Source organism: Tenrec ecaudatus, chromosome 5, assembly GCF_050624435.1.
Source record: "Tenrec ecaudatus isolate mTenEca1 chromosome 5, mTenEca1.hap1, whole genome shotgun sequence".
NCBI lineage: Eukaryota > Metazoa > Chordata > Mammalia > Afrosoricida > Tenrecidae > Tenrec > Tenrec ecaudatus.
The window spans coordinates 179,184,676-179,204,897 of NC_134534.1; the positions used below are offsets into that span (position 1 = coordinate 179,184,676).

Here is a 20,222-nt window from a genome sequence, read left to right on the forward strand (position 1 = left end):
GTAAGTAACATGTGGGAAGTAGAGGCGCGTGCCTTAAAACCCATGTGACTGATCACAGTGTCAAGGCCACATCGATGACCTCACATCTGAAGGTGAGAAGTCACCCCAGAGTCATGCTCACTCAGCAGCCGGTTGCCCAAAGGGGCGTGTGCAAGTCCTCTACCCACACAAGGACCCCCGAGAGACACACATGCATCTTCGGGAGAGATCGGGCAGCGCACCGTCACCACCACTGTGGAGGAGGTTCTTCCTTAGAGCTGCCACCAGGGAAGCCACCCCTTCAGGTAGTGTCTTCCCCAGGGAGGGGCCGGGAGAAGCAGCAGAGAAGGAGCTCCCTCCCCGGGTCACCCCAGGAGAAGCAGAGGCAGATGCCCTTCTCTCCTTCCCAGTGCAGGACCTTCTCACCTGGTTCACTTAGTGCAGGCTCCCAAGCACACGCTGGTGGCCTAGCTTCTGTCACAGGGACAAAGCGTGGGGTGAAAAGATGGTGCCTGGGGCCCTGTCTGGGGGAGCCAACAGCAGTGGGGTTCAGTCAAATAGAATGCCACTGGCCCGCCCCCTCGGAATAAAGACCTGGTGATCTGCTCCTGCGGAACCCAGCCTGGGAAACCTAGCGGGTATTTCTGCCCGACCTATAAGCTGGCGGTGAGCTGGACTGGACTCACCAGCACCCAGCAACAAGGGGCCGCCTAGTGGACCATGCTTCTCGCCCCAGCCAGCAGGAAGCAGTGTGGTTGAGCTGTTCTGGGAATTTGTGTGCCTGTCTGCCCGGGGGCCAGTCTGCCTCGGTTTACTCACCAGCACCACAGCTTTCCAGCTTCGACTCGGCGTCTCATTCCTGGTTTTTCCCCACCGGTATTAAGAGGATGGCGATCCTGCCTGAAAACCACAGGGTTTTCAAAGGCTGGTTTCTGGGGAGCGGACCACCAGGCCCTTCTGCTGAGGCACCTCTGGGTGGCCTCAAACTTGCAGTGTTTGGGTTAACAGCCGAGCCTGCAGACCGTTGGCAACACCATCCCGGGATCCGGGATCCGTGTGGGAGGTTATGTGGAAGGTCTTGTGCCTCTCATCCCCCAGTGCTCGGGGTGTGGGGAGCCCCAAGGGAACAGAGGAGAAGAATGGGGTGTCAACATTCCCTGCTGATTATTTTAGATCCGAAATGCCGCTCCCCTAAGAGTTGTAATCAAGAGGGCTCGAAAACAACAGGAAGTAATGATAGGGCTGTCGGAACACGGAGGCCACTCCCGGTGCATGATTGGTCTCTATGGATAGGCTGCACCCGTGTCCATAATGACGGCATGGGGCAAACTGACAGTTTATTGGGGAGCAGAGCAGGAAGAGCGGAGCTCTGGTCCATCTTCTCCTGTCAAGTGGGTGAGGGCAGGTGGTTCCAGGACTTTGGGGGGTTTTGTTTTGTTAGTTGTAAGGATGGATCAGGTGAAAGGGTGTCCCGGGTGCAGTACAGACAATGCCACCACTGACAGGAAAGCCAATAAATGAAATCTCAGCCCACGTCTTTCTCACTTCCTCTCCTACCTCGCGACGGGCTCCCCCACCGCACCTCACTCCGTCGAGCGCTCACTGTTCCCGGGCAGGTCAGCCTAGAGGCATGCGGGGTGGATGTCTGAGGCGTCCCCCTGTCACCGCATCCCACCGATGAGAACGCACGCTCCAGGAGAGCTAAGGAATGGCCCCGAGGTCACAGAGCTAGTGTGCACCCATGCACCACACAGGCTACAGCCTAGGCTGGCGGGGCATCATCAAGGGTCCGGAGGGAACACCCTCTTCTGAAGCGAGGCGACTGAGCCCCCAAACCCACGCAGGTCTTTCCTAGGCCCCTCAAGGCCCCACCCGGCGCCTCTCACCTGGGGATGCCCTCGCACATCAAAGAAGAGAGTGCGTAAGAGCCCCTCTCCCCGGGTGGGGCCGGGGCTGCCAAGAGAGATGATGTTCCTGGCTGGGCTGCCGCTGACGTCCCCAAGCTGACTTCGGACTCCTTGTACTTCCTGCCCTGGGCGTCTAGAGAATCACGGCGACAGGGGTCAGCCTGCTCTTGTTTGGGGGAACTGGCATTGGTCAAACAACACTGGAAGAAGCATGTGCAGGAGACAGGACCAGAACAGACACTCCTGGAAGGTTACGTGCTTGTCAAGAGAGAACCATGAGGCTCCGAAGAGGTCACTGGGTGACGGAGCAGGAAGCTGGAGGTCTCATCTTCCCGCGTGTTCGCCAGCCCAAGACACACATTCTTCCCTCCGTGAGACACAAAACCTGATGCCATTGGTTGAGTTGATTCTGATGCCAAGCGACCCTACAGAACAGGGTAGAACTGCCCCCGTTGAGTTTCTGGGACAAGAGCTCTTTACGGGAGTAGAAAGCCTCCTCTTTCTCTGTCTCATGAGGATCGCCTGGTAGTTTTAACCTGCTGACCTTGCAGTTAGCCTCGTGGGTAACCACAGTGCTACTATGACCCCCTCTACGGGGACCCTATGAAACTCACACCTCACTGTGACCCTCCACCACACACCCCCCCCGGCCACCCCCCGTGGGTTTCAGAGACAGGACCTGTTTACAGGAGTAGAAAACTGAATCTTTCTTTCAGGGAGCTGCAGGTGGTTTTGAGCTGCCAACCACAAGCCCAATTCTTAACCACTACACCACCAGGCTCTATACCTGGTGACCCTGTAGGACTGAGTAAAACTCCTACTCAGGGTTTCTGAGATTAAATCTCTACGGGAACAGACAACCTCATCTTTCTCCTCAGAGCAGCTGGCCAGTTTTAAGGACCGACCTTGAAGTGAGCAGCTCCATGATTGGCCCACTGGGCCACCAAACTCCACCTTTCTCTGTGAAGGGCTCCAAGCAGCACAACTCTTATGAGTCCCTGGGTGGGGTGCAGTGCGGCACCAACAAACCATAGAACACATACAGCTTTCCTCTAGTTCGTTTATGCTTTCTCCCCCCCCCCACTATCATGACCCCAGCTCTACCTTACAAATCGACTAGATCAGAGCATGTACACTGGGACAATTAAGAGCTCTCTTGACACACGGAATTCAGGACAGATAAACCCCTGGGGAACAGTAATGGGAGTATCCTTACCATGAGGGTAAGGGGAAGGTGCAGGGAGAAAGGGGGAAACAACCACATTGATCGACGTATAACATACACACACACACCTCTGGGTGATGAGCAACAGAAACATGGGTGAAGGGAGACAGCAGATGGTGTAAGATATGAAAATAATAATAATTTATCCTGTAACAAAGGTTCATGAGGGTGGGAGGGTAGGATAGGGGGGGAAAACGAGGAGCTGATATCAAGGGCTCAAGTAGAAAGAAAATGTTTTGAAAAGGACGCTGGCCACATATGTCCAAATGTGTTTGACCCAATGGATGTTAGGATTGTGATAAGAGCTGTGAGAGCCCCAATAAAATGATGTATTAGAATAACTTTTTAAAAAGACCACGAGTGGTACAGTTAGCATGCTCACCACTAACCACAGGCAGCAGGCTTAATTCCACCGAAAGGCATCTTGAAGAAAGCCTGGTGAACTATTTCCCCCATACCCACGGGCATACCTGGGATGGCCACCAGTTGGACTGAGTTGGCAGCAAATGGTTCAAATGAGAAGGAGCCGTCCACAGAGAGACTGGCCACGGGGGGGAGGGGGAGGGTTTCTGAAGCACAGCCGCCACGTGGTGGCCTGGGCCTGTGTCCAGGGAGCCGGCTGCCTCTCACTACCTCACAGAGGGAGCTTCTGACAAGTCACAGACCTTGTCTGGGCGTTAAGTTACGTAGATATGTGTGAGTTGGTTGTATCATACAATTCAGGCTAGCGACAGTGGGGTAAAACCACAAAAACCAAACCCAAAAAAGACACACACACACACCCCTTTGTTATTGGGATCTCTGAGGGGTTCCAACGAACCTATTCTGCTGCTCACAGGAAGGCTGGCAACTGGAATCCTTTCGGGGTGGGGGTGGGGGGTCCTCAGAAGAAAGGCCTGGCGATCTAACTCCAGAACCTCAGCCCCGACAAAGGCCAGAGACACAGAGGGGCGTCGTGGGTCGGACGGACCCAGTGGCCAAGAACGGCAGAATAAACAGGAAAGTAACTGCTGGGTGAAACAAACAGCTGAGGCACACGGACTGTTTGGGAGCCCATCCTTTCCTAAAGGGGCAGAGAGGCACAGGACCGCACGCGGCATTTGAAGGGTTCCTCTTCGGGGGGACCTGGGTGGGCACAGCGAACGACATCTGAGATGTCACTGCTGGCCCAGCTAGGAGCCCGGTCCAGAGGGGACGTTCATGGATCAAACAGGAGCCGCCCCCAAGGAGGGCCCCAGCCGACAACATCAGAGGCTCTTTGCCATCTCTAAGTCTCTAATTAGCCACAGCTGCCACTGATGACAGCAGATAACCACCAGTCATTCCCGTGGTTAGCTGACAAACATTGGGACCACCATTCCTGCGGCCGAGCAGAGCAGGGCAGAGCAGACTCCCGTGTGGCATTGGTACGCCAGGCCGAGTCCAGCCACTGCTACGTAACGTTAGTTCACAGCTTCCTCTGATCACAAAATTCCAGAGGAAACACCTTAAGGAAGCCCCGAATGCCTGATTACAGGCTTTTACACATTTTCACGGAAGCTCAGTAGTATTCATCTTTATCCAGCTGTAGCGACCTGCACTTGATGAAGGCAGCTGCCTCCAGGTACAGTTAACACCTAGCATTTCCCCTCTGCCCACTTGCTCTTTTTCACTCTCTGTGTGTGTGCATGTCTGTGTGCATGCATGCACGAAAACGTGTGTTTAAGCAATCAAGCCTCGCAACTGGACAGTCGGTGCATACATAGATACACTCAAAACTCGATACACTTGGAAGTTGGAAACATCCTCTTGCATGTTGCCAGAGGCGACCAGGGGTGGCACCTTCAAATACACCTAGTGAAAGCAACTGTTGTGAAAGGGAGCACATGAGAAGCTGCCACGCAGGGTGGGGGGATGTGTGGAATAAAGCCCAAAATCAAGACATAGACCAGGCTTCCTAGCTGGACAGAACCCCCGGTGTCTCATCATCGCCATCTGCTCCCGAGTCCACTCAGGAGAGGCTCTGCATCTACACAGGTGCTCGGTGGCGTAAAGGACTTAAAACGTGAGGTAAGCCGTCTTTAAAGTCACAGGAAGAACCCGGTGATACACTGGTCATAGCACCTGGCCACTATCCACAAAGTCAGTAGTTTGAGCCCCACAGACAGCCATGCTTCGGGAGAAAGAGGCTGTCTGCTTCCTTCCGTAATGATTGTCCAGCCTGTGGGACGGTTCTGCTGTGAGTCTGAGTTCACTTGATGGCAGTGGACTTGGTTTGGTTGGAGTTGTGGATGAATGCTCTGTGAGCCAGATGAGAACTGGTTCCTGGTCAGCCCTGGCCAGTAACGGTCCCCCTGCTGCCTCTGGTGACATCTGGCCCTGCCTGCTTCCTTCCCCATCTGGCCACCGGCAGTGTGTAGGGCTGACCGCCCCCAACCCTCTTGGAAACATCGACGCAGCAGAGATCTGTGGACAGTATGCCCCAGGGGGCTCAGCAAGAACATCATCACACTCAGTCACCATTGGCCAGTGAGAAGAGGCCGCTCTGCAGAGGAGGGTGCAGACGGGCAGAGATACAGAGACAAGGGCCAGCACAGCAACCGTGACCGAGAGAGACATCAAGGGGTGGAGTCTTCTTGACGCCCACCTTCCACAGTCCCACCCGGGCCAGCTGCCTGCTTTTCTTACCGACGAAGGTTCCATGAGCTTCCCCACTGGGGCCTTTGTGTCCAGGTGGGTTCCAGCCACTAGCACCCAAAGGCTCTAGAGAGGAAGAGCCCCAGGTACTCTTCATCCTGCTTAGAGTTCTGCGGTGTCTCCGCCTGTCCCAGTTCCTCCCCAGCAGTGAGGGGGGAAGGTCGGGAGTATGGAGGCTGACAAGAACGAACGCAGGAAGCCGGTGGCCCTGCTTCTGAGTGGAGCCTCCCCCAACTCGCTCCCGCAGGCCTTCTCCCTGGCAGAAGCTTCACCGCTCCGCACCGGATCCTGGCCTGGCAGACTGATGCTACCACCCCTGCTTATGAGTGGTAGGCTTGAGCTACTGGGTTTAGTTTGGTACCAGCTGGACATCTGTTAAATGGAATGGTCTATTTTAGGAATTAGCAATGTCCAAAATGAATTAGTTATGGCGCCAGCCTTCAGGAAGCTGACAGTCCTGGGACCTGGGGAATGCTGAGGAGTGGCGGCTTCAGTCCAATTAAAGGAACCTGGAGAAGCTGGTGGATGGAGGCCTATCAGGGGAGGCTGGGGCTTCAGGCAGGGGGACAGAAGGCAAAGGCACCCCTAGTGCTGTGTGGCCTGCAGGCTACATCCAGGAAGGGCCCAGCAGGAGAGCTGGCCCTGAGGCTAGGGCCACCAACACACTGGGGTTTGAATGTGCAGGCCATGGGGGTCCTGGAAGACCCCATGAAGGAGTTCTCTAGATAACCAGGAAGAAAAATACCACATCCATACAAACAGACAAGACACACAAGGGGCTTTAAAAAACATGTGGGGAAATGGAATTAAAAGATAATGGGGGGTTTTTCCAAGAAACTTCTTATTTTTTAATTTAAATCATTTTATTGGGGCTCATAGAACTCTTATCACAATCCATACATACATCAATTATGTAAAGCACACTTATACATTCGTTGCCCTCATCATTCTCAAAATTCGCTTTCCGCTTGGGTTCCTGGAATCAGCTCATTCTTTTTTTCCCCTCCCCTTCCCTCCCTGTTCCCCCTTCCCCAAGAAACTTCTTAAGTCCCCTCAACAGTTGTTGGTGTGTGCTGTCAATCAAATTCAGACTCATGGCTGCCTTACAGAACAGAGTAGAGCTGCCTCAGCAGGCTTCCTAGACTGTGATTCTAAAAGAGGCAGGTAGATCACCAGTTCTTGTGGATTCCAGAGTCACTGGGGCGGGGGAGGGGCCTCAAACCACTGACCATTTGGTTAGCAACCCAGTGCTTCTCAATCATGCCACCAGGGCACCACACATACACAGAGAGAGACACACACAGAGACAGAGACTGAAAGAGGTAGAAGATAATGAGAGAGCAAGAGATTTCCTTTACCGAATTGGGCAATGGCAAGGAACTGGCTGCTCATATGATTATGGGAGCTGGCAAGTCCAAAACCCTTAGGTCAGGCAGACTCGAAACTCAGGCAGGATGTCCTTGTTACAGTCTTGGGGCGGAATTCCTTCTCTGGGAAACCTTCGTTTTTTGCTCTTAAGACCTTCAACCGATTGGATGAGCCCTCCCCCCTCCCCCCTGGCTGTCAGTGTTCATCACAGCTACCCCGCACCTTCACAGCAGCAGCCAGACGTGGGTTCGACCCAACAACTGGACGCCGGAGCCTAGTCAAGCTGACGCAGAACATCAGCTGTCACAGCCCTGGGAGGGACACGCCCAGGACTGAACACTCCCTTCTGTGCTTTGATGGCTTATTAAGCTATTGGGACCAAGAAACACACCAACACTTAATTCTGGAAAACAATGGCTTGGTTAACTGGCATACACTGTGCCCAATGAGAAGTGGCTCGACCTGCCTCCACCACGAACACCTCGGATTGAGTGCTTTGGCAAGTCTGTTAGCCCGTTCACGCCTCCTCATGTCGAGTGTCACTCTCTCTTTATTGTGTGGCAGGCTGCCCTCCGGTGGGCTATCCACTCAAGGTGACCCCAAATACAACAGGGCCTGACCATGTGATCAGTAGGGTTTTCCCAGGCTGCTTTTTCAGGTGGGAATCACCAGGCCTGTCTCCTTAGTGGGTCTTAGTCTGGAAGTCCCACAGAAAGTCGCCCAGCAACAAAACAAGCCTCCAAGGACAGGGGGCGGGGGGTGGCTGCAGATGATGACATGGGGTGGAAGACAGAACCTTTATCACAGAACCACCACCCCCTGCCAGGGGTCCTCTCTGTCACACGTTCTCACAACCACTCCATGTAGTAAGTCCAAGCAGTGTCTTTAACAAGTTAAGAAACAAGGATCCTTCATGCTGGGAAGCCCCCCCAATGCACCATGCCTATGTGCCTGCTTTGCTTGGAAATATTCTCCTGGCTATCCGACAGACACCAAAGCCATCACCAAATCCCAGCTCTCCCTGTACTACGGAAGGGAGCTGCTCTACAGATTGTCCTCGGCTGTCCTCTGTGTGGACACAGACTGCCAGCCCTTTATTCCACAGTGCACTGGGCTGATTCCAAGCCCTAAGCTTAGGTTAGTCGTGGCATGCACCTCTTGGCCATCACTGGCTCTTGATTAAGAAACACTGGGGCTCAGGTGATGCTAACTTTCAGAGGGAGAAATGAAAAAAGCAAATGCTGCTCATTCTCGCCGGAGACCCATAGGGTTCCCTAAGGAGTCAAACCTCTGTGTGGCAGTCACCTACTCTGGTGTCAATTTAAGGGTCACCAGTGTAGGGGTGGAGTCTAGGGTGTCAATCTGGACATCGCCAATGAGACTTCTGTGTGGGCATGGCCTTCTCCTGAGAATTCTGGGAAATCTGGTACTTCCTCCTTGGAGGTGGAAGACACTTCTCTCTCTCTGTGCCAATTCCTGGGAGACATTGCAGAAGACAAGCCACATGGATGCAACCAGACCTCGGAAGCCGGAGAAGCCACAGAGAGACCTCTGCCAGCGCTGAGATGCTTATAATGACACTGGATCCAAAGACTTTCTTTCTACCCACTGGCCTGTGATCTTCTGAATTTGGTGTCATTGCATGTGTTTCATGAGTCTGCAGAGGATTTTATAGACTGATATGGGAAATATGGGCTATTATCGGACTTATGAACTTGATCTGAACTGGGCTGGGATGTTTTCTCAATGTTCAATTGCTCTTGTATATAAATCTCTTTCTTATACACATGCGTGTCCATGGATTTGTTTCTCTAGTCCATCCAGACTAACACACTCTGCTTGTGGACAAGATCACATCCCACTGAAATCGCATTGAACCATGTACATAGTGCAGTGTTGTGTGAGGCACTACAGGGTGTAATTTTCAGCTCCCACAGGCAGGAAAGGGCCACAGCTACACTGCCAGCCACGCATCCTCGGGCCGTGGAAGGTGGCAAGTGAGATGGGCAGCCCAGCACAGAGCAAATACAGCAGGACCTTCCAGACATCTGTACCCCTTCACTCCTGGACAAGGCCTGCCGGGGGGAGTAGTTGGAGATGAGGCAGCATTGCCGTAGCGGCCAATAGCCGCCAGGCTGCCTGGATACCCAGGCTTGAGGTCATTCTCTGGCCTTCGGATTCTCCATCTAAAAAGTAATGATACTGCCATCTTGCCTACACCTCAGTCACGCTGACGTTCAACTCTATGACCTTCCAAAGCACCATGACTTCCATCTTCTGGGACAGGCATCGGGGGTGGGGTGGGGTGGGATGAGAGTAGGGTGGAGGTGAAGCAGAGACGTGCTTGTGGGGTTCTGGGCATTGGCCCAAGGCTTGGGGACACCAAGAACTGCAGGGACAGAAGCCCTCATGACCTTCCCAGTCACCCTGATGGTCCCTAGTCCTGGATGGCAGCCAACAGCGGTCATTGCCTAGGCAGGGCAGGGAGGCCATAGCTGGGGGTTGGGGGGGAGATCTGGCAGCAGATCCTGTATTCAACATTAGCCAGGGAATGGCAGACCTCTCTCTCTCTCTCTCTCTCTTGCTTTCAAGTTTGCTCAACTTACTGCCATTGAGTCGATGCTTACTCACAGTGACCCTATAGGGCAGGCAGAACTGCCCCTGTGAGTTTCTGAGACCGTGACTCTTGACAGGAGTAGAAAGCCTCGCCTTTCTCAAAGAACTCGAACCGGAAGGCTCATTAGAAGTGAGCATCGCAGTTGCTGGACTCACTTTCTTTGGACATGTCTTCAGGAAAGGGCATCGTGTTTGGTAAAGTAGGGCAGAGAAAATGCGGGAGACCTGCGATAAGATGGGCTGACCAAACAGCTACAACCAGGGACGCAAACAGGCCAAGGACGGTGAAGGGGGTGCGAGACCAGGCTGTCATACCTCAGGTTGGCATGAGCTACTGCCGACCCGACAGCCTCTAACTCCCACCACCACGACCACCACAGCAGGCAACCGCCATTATCTGCATGTACTTTTTGCTTGCCCGCTTCCTTCTGTGAATCCGCTCGGGTTGGCTTTCCTTGTTCGCTTCGTGCCTGGTCCCGTTAGTCACCCTGCTCCTGCCCTTCTTCCCAATCCGTGCCTGCTCCTGGCACACCGTTCAAGAAGAAACACAGGTTTTCGAAGTGATGACGAAGGTTCCCTCCAGGCTCAGCCTGCGCTGGTGAGCACGGCGAGGCCCTTCTCCCGAGCTAGCTCGGTGGCAAGCTGCCTAAATTGCCTTTTTGGACTTTTCTCTTGCTACCAACAATGCAGCCGCCCCCACTCCCCCCCACCCCACCCTCAACACACACACACACACACACACACACACACACACACACACTTTCTTCCTTGACAGGAAACCTCCACAGAGGCAGCTGCATTCAGCTGGGATCCCCACTTCGGGACCAGGGAGTGTCCAAGGGAAAGATGGGTTGGAAGCCAAAGGAAGCGAGCGTGTGGCTCTATGAAAAGAAGGGTTAGTGCTTCGCTGATAGCGCGGGGGCCATCGGGAATGTGCTCCTTTTCAATGCCGTTACCCATACAACATCAAAACACATTCAGAAAAAAAAAAAAGCCAAGTGCACTACAGATGCAGGTGCACGTCTCCCAAGAAGGAGTGTGGCCAGGGTTTCGAAGTGACACCTACCTGAGGCCACACGGACACAGTAGACGGCTAAAAGACAGCGCTGAGCGCGAGGATGAGACCCTGGGTCGGTGGAGTTTGCAGTGAGGCCCCTAGCTCACGATGACCCGCTCTGTAACCTTCCAAAGTGTAGCCCCATCGCCACCATTGCTGGCGCGTCTCAGGCACTTGCGGGGACTGCTGGGTTCGATCCATCTCATGGAAGTACCCCTCGTGTTTGCAGAGCCTCTACTTTACCACACATGCTACCTCTTTTCCTCGACTGACCCTCAACCACTATTTACTGGAGGCCTGCTGTGGGCCAGGATCTCGAACGTTCCAAACACGGGGTGGGAGGGGTGGGGGGGCGGTGTGTGCATGTGTGTGTGTTTAAAAAAAAAAACCAACAACCTTCTCATCTCCACGCTCCTTCCCAGACCCCAGCCACACAGACGGTGCCAAAGGAGCACCCTTACTGCCCCAGAGCCCCCATCGAAAGGACACCAAGGGCCCACCCTGTGGACTTACCCCACATCTGAAGCTCGCTGGGGCGGCCTGGGGCTCCTCGGGGCGCCCGTGCCTCTGCCCGGGGCGCTCTTCCTGGGTGCGGAGGCCGCAGGGTCCTTCTCATAGCCGTTCAGCAGGCTGTGGCTGGCTCGGTGGCGTGTCCCTGCGGGCCGGTGGCCCTCGTGGTTCTGCTCCCGTGGTGGCGCGGGGCTCCGCGACAGTGTGTACCCGTGAGAGATCAGGAGGTCTTCCACACTGTACATGATGCCCCCAGTCCCTCAGAGCTCAGCGGCGGGCAGCACCACGGTGGTTGGCTCCATCGCTGCACAGGGGCAAGACAGAGCTGTGTCATGGGCGGTCCCACACCCCTTCTCCCCAGAACCGCCCCCACGCTGCCCCGTGGACGCCCCCAGCGAGCCGCTGTACCGAGACCACAGCGCAGGGACACAGCACAGGTGACCCACAGAGGAAGAGGCGTGGATCCCCCAACCAGAGGCGATGGCACTCGACCCCCTCAGGGGGAGGGCGGTGGGTGGGCACCACCCTGGTAGGTGCCACCCTGGCTGCCCGGGAGGTAGCCACAGCGATGCTGAAGATGTGTCTCTCTGACAAGATTTCGGAACAGAGCTGGGGCCGAGAGATCAAGAGTCATCATCATCGCCCCACCCCCACCCCCACCCCACCCCACCCCACCCCTTGCCCTCCCCTGAAAAGAATGGGCATGCAGATAAACACAGCCTCCTGCTCCATTGAAAGGAGTGAAAGGCAGGCACCCAGCTGCTACCTAGCTGCACCTCCTGCTGTCACGTGGCAAGGGCCAGAGCACCATCCTTGATCCGCAAACCCCCCCCCCCCCTTGCACTGCTTCAGAGTGGGCAGCCTGCAAAGGTGGTGAACTCGCCTCTAGAGACCCAGCTCAAGGCTTTCAGCTCCCAATGGGAAAATAAGCAGCATGCACGCTGAGCGAACACAAAAGGCCCAGAGCACAATCCAGAGGTCGCCCCCTTCCACGTGGAGCGTTAAGGAGTCAGATTTCGCCCCCAGCGGGGTCCTGGGGAGATGCTTGGCTGGACATCTAAGTTGAGATCTTCCACTCCCCAGAACCCGCCATGGTGCATGGATAGCTTCCACATTGGCCACTTCCTGGCCGTCGGGGCAACCCACCAAGGGGGAAGAGCGAGAGTGGATGGGAAGAGGGCAGAGCCTGTGTAAGAGAGTGAAGGGGCCGCGTGATCTGCACGCAGAGACAATCAGATGTGTTGATAGGATGGACTGTGGCTCGGGGGAGCTGACACCGGCTGTCGGGCAGCTCTGACCTGGGCAAGAGGACTCCAGCCCCATCGGGCCAATGGATGGAAGGAAACAGGGCTGCCAGGGGCACCACAAACAATGAACAGGAAATGCCTGCGAGGGGAGAGGAAGACAGGCCTATGGGCTTCCTGAGTGGGGCAGGGGGTCTTGCCAGGGCCCATCACATAGCTCGCTGACTGTGCTAGGTTTTGCTCTTCCTGTGGTCACCATGGAGTGGACCAAACACTGGAGGGAGGTCTACAACCTTCCACTGGGAACTCACATGTTTTATGGAAGGTGACCTGCGCTGGCAGTTACGAAAAACCAAAAGGAAGCTCCCTGCCATGGAGCTGATGCCAACTCCCAGCCACCCTACGGGACAGGGCGGAACTGCCTGTAGTGTCTCTGAGACTGTCGCTCCTTACGGGAATAGAAAGCCCCATCTTCTTCCTGAGGTGGTTTTGATCTGCTGACCTTGCCGTTAGCAGACCCGTGGGTATAACCACTCCACCACCAGGGCTCTGGCACTTAACTGTAGTGATGGGAAAATCACCCCAGCATCTGCGCCTTTTCTGACACACTCCCGCTATGCCTTTTACAGCGTTGGCTGGGTTAGGTCAGAAATGGAAGACCAGGAGAGGCCAGTTCTTGGGAAAGAACAGCATGCTGGGTAAAGGAGAGGGCAACAAAGAAGAGGAAGGCCCTTGACAAGATCAGTGGACACAGTGGCTGCAGCAACGGCACACAGATTCATCCTACCGCTCGAGTCAGAGCCGGCACACCAAGAAGCAAGCGGCTTGGTGAACCAGATGAAGCCAAACCCATCTTTCGAAGATGCTCTCGATTCATAAAAGGTCAAAGGTGCTCCGAAGGTTGGAAAGGACTCGCTTGTTTGCATCTCTCACAGGCCCGTGGGAAACAAGAGTACAAAGGTCACGTGCTATGGCTCACAGTGCTCTGAGCTGGTGGGGAGGGAGAGGGCCCCTGTGGCTGTTCCCTGGCCACCACTCAGATTTATAGCAGGCCTCCGCCCTGGGCTTCCACGCGTCCTTCACTTCCCTGCCCCATCTCCATGCCCACAGATGTCTGTGCTGCCCCACACTCTACTAATCCCCAGCATATCCGGCTTCTTTTCCCCACACCCTCTTCTACTTAGGAGGGATGGATGGGGCTGCCTCCGAAGACCTCAGTATCCCATCACTACCTATCAGGAAGAGAGGTGGAGATGCTAAGAAGACTCCAGAGTTCCAATTGTTGCTTGGACTGGAAGCCTGGCCTTTTCCAAGTCTCTTTCCCAGGTCGGATAGGAAGCTTAGGGGCAGTGAGTATTTGCTACTCCCGTAAAAGGTTACAGTCTTTGAAACGCAGTGGGGCAGTTCGGCCCCGACCTATACAGACCCTATGGTCCTGTGGGGTCACTATGAGTTGGCATCAACTCGATGGCAGTGAGTTTGTGGACTTCAGAGAAGGAGGGTGGGCATAGCTGTGCCACTCGCAGGACGGAATCGGTGTCACTGGACTGAATGTGAAGGGGTCCACAGGCTGATGGGCGGCTGTGTACATTTTAAACAACAAAATAAAACAACGAACACATTATCTGAGGAAATAAGGTTTCTTCCTAACCTGAAATACCAGCCTTGTGAATCCATAGTGTTGAACTCCATCACTCAAACATTGCCTGTTCGTGCGCACAATTGACAAGATGAGAGTCGGTGTGGCTGCTGGTTTAGCATTAGATGTCGCAAACAGGCTGTCTGCATAAACCAAAACGTGCAGTACTTGGAGGGACTGTGGGTTCTAGTGCTACTCGTAGCTACAGTCCCCCGATGGAACAGTTCGTTTACCTCACCAAGCCTCCGTTTTGATTTGCCAAGTGGAGTGCCACCACCTTCCCATCATACAAGACCATCTTGGGGACCCACAAGGATATGCAGAAATGCAAACCACCCTGCAAATATAAAATGATGAACTTGTCCTGCCGCAAAGGTTCTAGTTGGTCTTTGATGGCCGCCTTGGTTCATGGGAAGATTTCCCATCGGTCCCCATCTTTCCCCTGTCCTTCTGGCCATTTGCTAATTCCTTCTGTGTCATGCAATGTGATTTTCAATCTCGAAAACTGTTCAGGCACTCTGTCTATATCTATATCGCCCACATACCCAATCTTTGCAGCATGGGCACTCCAAACGCATCACACAGAACAACAAGCATTATTTCATATCATCCAGCATGAAAGGGGCTCAGGTGGAGTAGTGCTTATGCATTGAGCTGCAATCTGCGAGGTCGCAGTTCAAAACCACCAGGCACTTGAAGGGGGGAAAGCCAAGTCTTTCTCCTGTAAAAAGCTAGTCTTTGAAACTCAGTGGGGCAGTTCAGCCCCGACCTATACAGTCACTATGGTCCTATAGGGTCATAATGATTGGCATCGACTCACTGGCAGTGAGTTTGTTTGTTTGTTTGTTTGTTTTGGAATGGGCCCAGTACTGGGACACATCTGTGTCCTTGAGGAGTTTTCCTAGTGGAGGAGAAACCTGGAAACTAGCCAATGAGGGTGAGTGGTGAGGAGCAGGCCCCTGCCTGCAGAATCAGAGGAAGGTGATGGGACCAAGAGCAAGATGGTAGGAAAGGGACACAGGAGGTTTCTAGAAGATTACATCTAAGTAAACAAAATGAAGACCCTCCATCTCAAGGCTTCTGGCTTGTCCATCCAGGGAGTTTTGGTAGTTAAGCTTGATTCTGTTTTGTTCTGTTTTGACAGCAACCACGGTAGCTGTGTACACACACATCCATCAAAGCTTCACAGGACAAAAGAATTACCGTCCCAGCCTGAAGTGCAGTGTAACATATTCTATTCTATTTCAGGTTTTGAAGAGGATAGTTCGCACCCACTAAATGAGTTCGCTTCTCCACTAGTGAGTCACTCTTACCGTCTGAAAGTCACGGACAGAGAAGTCATTCCTGCCCCGGTCTGGAGGCTGAGCTCGAGGCACTCCGAGATTTTGCCAAATTCATAGATCCTGTCAGTCCATGAGACAGCCCTTTGTCCATCAAGTTCAAGGCCCTTTTCTCAAGAGCAGACATGGCTATCCTAGCATATCAAAATTGTACTTTCCAAGTGGCCGCCCAGCTGCTAACGGCAGCTGCTTTGAGAGTTCAGAGAGCAAAGAATGAAATGGCACACGTTTTCACGCGTAAAAGTGCTGTCTTCTTTCCTTGGTTTACCTCTCACCTCCTAGGGCCTTGATCCCCAAAGCCTCTAGCATCACATCACCAAGTACCTGAAAAACCCAGCATGGTTGGTGTAAGAAGCAAACCCGGAGTCCCCTGATATCCGCCAGTCTGCAATGCTGGGACTGCTAAACTCCCCTCCTTGAGAAAGCCAGGTGGCAGCTTTTCTTTTCTTCCCCACTATCTTTCCTGCTTTATTGATATTCCCTAACCCGTGGCCTAGTAGAATAAGTCCACCATAAACACAACAACACTACAATGTGTACCACCACAATGCTGATAATCTCCTCAAAGAGCTACCCGTATCCTTACAGATGGGTCAATCTGGGTTGTTGTTAGCAGCTCTGAGTTGAGTTCCAACCACTCCCATCCCCCACCCCCCAGCTAATGGCAAGCCCACAACTAACCAGATGGAACTGCTACCATTCCTAGGGTGTTTCGTAGCTGAAGTTAAAAAAATAATAATTGCCAGGCCTCTCTTCCTAGTCTGCTTTGGTCGGGAAGTTCTGCTGAAACCATAGCAGTAGGAAAGCGTCCACTGACAGATGGGTGGTGGCTTCCTATATTGGTTGGGAACGAACCCAGGTCTCCTGCTTGAAAGGCCAGTATTCTACCACTGAGCTGCCAAGTATATCAAATGGTTTATTCTGAAAAAAGGTGGAAGCTACACTGTCTGTGGCCCAGGGGAGGGGGCCAGGAGAGATGAGGGGAGGTAGCTGCCACACCACATGATCAAGGTGAGAAGGAGCAAGGACCTTCCCTACAGTCAACGCGCAGAGAAAGCCTGCCCCTGGAGCTGGGGCCCCGGAATTCTGACTCTGGCTTCTGACACTGTAAGGAGGAGACACTTCCATTTGCCAAAACCATCCACGTGCGCTGTTTACCAGCACGGCACCTGACAACCAAGAGAGGGGTCTTGTTCTATTTAACTGTGTTTCCCGAAGTGGAAGTCACTGCCCTCTAGGGAGCGTGGGAAGCATCCAGCACAAACCCAGACTCTCTGCCAGCGCTGATTCTGACTCACAGCAGTCCTCCCAGGCAAAGGAGAACTTGATCCGCAGGTCTCTGACACTGTAACTCTTTAAGGGGATAGCAAGCCTTGTCTTTCTCCTGAGGAGGGGCTGGTGGCTTTGAACTGTTGACCTTGCAGGTAGCAGCCCACTGTGTAACCACTGTGCCACCAGGGCTCCTTTGGAACCATCCAGGGGCGGGGGTTGGAGAAGCAATCACCTACCTCTGCTTAAAAAAAAGAAAAACAGATTTAATTGACAGGCAATGTTGTGTGGTTTGTTTTGTTTTGTTTTCTTTAAAAGGGGCTGTAGGCCAGATAAGCTTGGGAACCTATAAAGCAGAGAGAAGTCAGGGCTGGACCCGGCCGGCATCCCCACTCGGCAAACCCTTCTTTCTTATCTGCCTTCCACCATGTTTTTCCCTAGTTAGATTTGACCCATTGGGGGGGGGGGTGCCAAAGAAGCCATTGATTAAAACAAATGTGTAGGTCAGGAGACAGGAAGAAAAGTTGGAATGAGAACAATTCTCATGTTCTAGAAGAAAGATGTTTGTGATGCGTTCACACAAGCATCATGGGGAAGAACAATAGTTGTGGGAATTGGGAGCTCTGGAGGGCTTGCCCAGCTTCTGCCATTAAAATGCATGGGAGGGGGTGGGGTCCAGAAAGTTCCTGGAGAAATTCCCTTATCACTCGACTCCATTTGTCCTCGGATTTTTGAAGGCTCCTGGTCCTGGCAACAAAGCCCAGGGACACCAAGCAGGGCTCAGCCTCATGGCTCCAGCTCACCTCTAACGGCCTGGCTTAAATGACCCTTTCATGGGCTGAGACCAAAAACAGAAACACTTATTAGCATGCAGTCTCTACTTTGGGTGGTTGGAAGGGAGGCGTAGGAATAACAGTGTTGGAAAGCCGAGGTTTTCTAGACGAGGTTCATTGTTTACTTGAGCCATGCCCTCACTGGCCTTGTACTATACGATTACCTTTCTATGCCGGCCTCCCCACCAACCTCCCCCCACCCCCCCGTCCAAGGAAGCTGATGAGAGCTTGCAACATGCTCAAAATACCTTTCTTGAAAATGCGCAGGTCTCTGCTCACCAAGAGTATCTTGTGATTCGTGGTGAACATACCACCGTCTTCCAAAGAAACAATCAGCGCCGAGCCATGTGCACAAGCATTCGGAGTCCTGGCGAGCGACGTGGTGGTCATGCACTCCCCAGGAGAAAGATGAGCCCCTCGATTCCTGTAGAGGGCTAATCTGGAACAGCCACAGGGGCAGTTCCACCCTGTCCTATAGGCTCGGTCGCCGTGAGTCGGAATTGACTCAGTGGCAGTGAGTCTGGGAGTTTGGGGTCTAGGCACAACCACAAGGACATGCTTGCCCCACACGCTTCAGGAGAGAAGTACAAGTGAGAGGTCAGAACAGTAGCCATCTATGGAGTATCTGAAATATGTCAGAGACCGCGAGTTGTTGCTTGACATGCTTGATGTACACTTCCGCCAACGCGCCGATGCAGCTGGGCTCGGGCCCACTGTCCAGACAGACCATGAGCCTGAGGCCGAGCAGCTGAGCTGTGCGACAGAGCTTGTAGGCGGCAGGTCTGCCTACAGGCTGAGCCCCATTAGCCTACTTCACAGCCCGTGCTGTTAGGTTAGGCTTGCTCATCTACATTGCCTTCCTTCACGGCAACACAGAAGTTTTCCAAATCATTCACAAATGTAAGAAAAGCATGAAACGGGCCGGCAGTAAAAGGAAAAGTCAAACATGAAAGGAAAAGAGTCCTTTGTTTTCCTAGATTAAATGGTTCTTCTAGATGACCATTCTCTCTCTCTCTCTCTCTCTCTCTCTCTCTCTCTCTCTCTCTCTCTCTCTCTCTCTCTCTCTCTCTCTGACACACGCACACACACACACACTCAAATGAGGTATCCATGCTTTTGCATGCGTGTGTGTGACCCTAACCATAAGACAGCACTTGTCTCATCTTCTCCCATAGAGTGGCTAGTGGGTTTGAACCATTAACCTTGCGATTAGCAGGTCAGTGCATAACCCATTACACGGTGAGGGCTCTGCTGACTGTAATTTTCTTTATTGCAATACTCCTAGCAGGCGTATTGGACAGGGTAGAACTGGCCCTGTGGGTTTCTGAGACTGTAACTCTTGGCGGGAGTGAACAGCCTCATCTTGCTACCATGGACCAGCTGGTGGTTTTGAACTGGTGACTTTATAGTTATGATCAGCAGCCCAATGCATAACAACTGTGCCACCCAGGTGCCTCAATTGCAACCTTAGTATTGTTTTCTCGTTTGGATTTGAGCAGACGAGGGCCAGGGACAAAGAAGGGTTTGAAGGGAAGACAAGTCCTTCAGAGTCCCGAAGTTGTATTAAATTGAGCAGGCTGCAAGGGAGTGAGCGACGAGGGACGGTGCAGTAACGAGAGCAGTTGTGAGTAAAGAATGGCAATGGCTTTTAGCCTGGGTGAATGGTTACTTCACGGAGAGCGATAGGGAGGTCTGAAATGATTGGCTGGAACAGACAATAGGTCATTTAATTTTGATTCAGTCAACCTACTCTGACAACAATTCCTTTTCCCAAAAGTACTGCCAAATGGGTTTTTAGTAAAGATAAATGATGTGTCCCTTCCGAAGAACCTGAAATGGTAGCCCTTAGACTCATTTACCATGAGGCACATTTCTGCGTGCTTCCAGCATCCTTGACACGCCAATGAAAAGGAGCCCTGGTGCAGGACGTCCCTGATAGCTGAGGGACATGCCAATCATGTCCACCCACCTCCCTATAGGGATCAATTGCTTTTTCTCCACATTTACCAGGTTCCGCAATATCTGGAAGTAGAATGTGCCTATGAAATCTTGCGTATGCCAAAAGCACGTGAAGAAGAATTTACCCCTTATTTATGAGGATAAATGGTGAGTGTTAGCAGAACACCCTCCCCCACACACACACCCTATCATATCACATCAAGTTAACACATCACACAAAAATTCACTGCCAGCGTGTCCCTTCTGACTCAGTGAGCGTGCAGGACAGGACAGAACTGCCCCTGAGAATTTCGGAGATTATAACTCCTTACAGCCTTAGAAAGTCTCATCTTGAGTTTTTGGAGTGTCTGGTGGTTTCGAACTGTAAATCTTGTGGCTGGCAGCTCAAAGCATGACCCACCACACCACCAGGGTGCCCCTAAATAACACACGGGACTTAAAATCACATTAGCACACACAGCAGATGCACAAATGTGCTTGATATAATTGTTGCACGCGTTGTTCTAAGAGCCCCCAATAAAATGATTTGTTAAAACAAAAACACCAGCACACAGTGTTCACAGACACAGTCCAAGGCTAGGGTGCCGACATGCTGCCCCG

General features: G+C 53.0%; 1 protein-coding gene across 2 annotated transcripts in view; it reads right to left on the minus strand.

Annotated features, from left to right (window-relative positions):
• JCAD (junctional cadherin 5 associated) overlaps positions 1–20,222 on the minus strand; it is a 53,298-nt gene that overhangs the window by 25,186 nt on the left and 7,890 nt on the right. The window contains exons 1-2 of one of the 2 annotated variants that reach the window (XM_075550360.1): positions 16,860–16,956; positions 11,342–11,642 (exon numbers count right to left, since the gene is read on the minus strand). In XM_075550360.1, the coding sequence (XP_075406475.1) occupies positions 11,342–11,583 (242 nt within the window). In that variant the 5' untranslated portion in view covers positions 11,584–11,642; positions 16,860–16,956. Of the gene's footprint in view, positions 1–11,341; positions 11,643–16,859; positions 16,957–20,222 lie in introns of those variants that run through there. The other variant, XM_075550359.1, reaches the window with a different exon arrangement.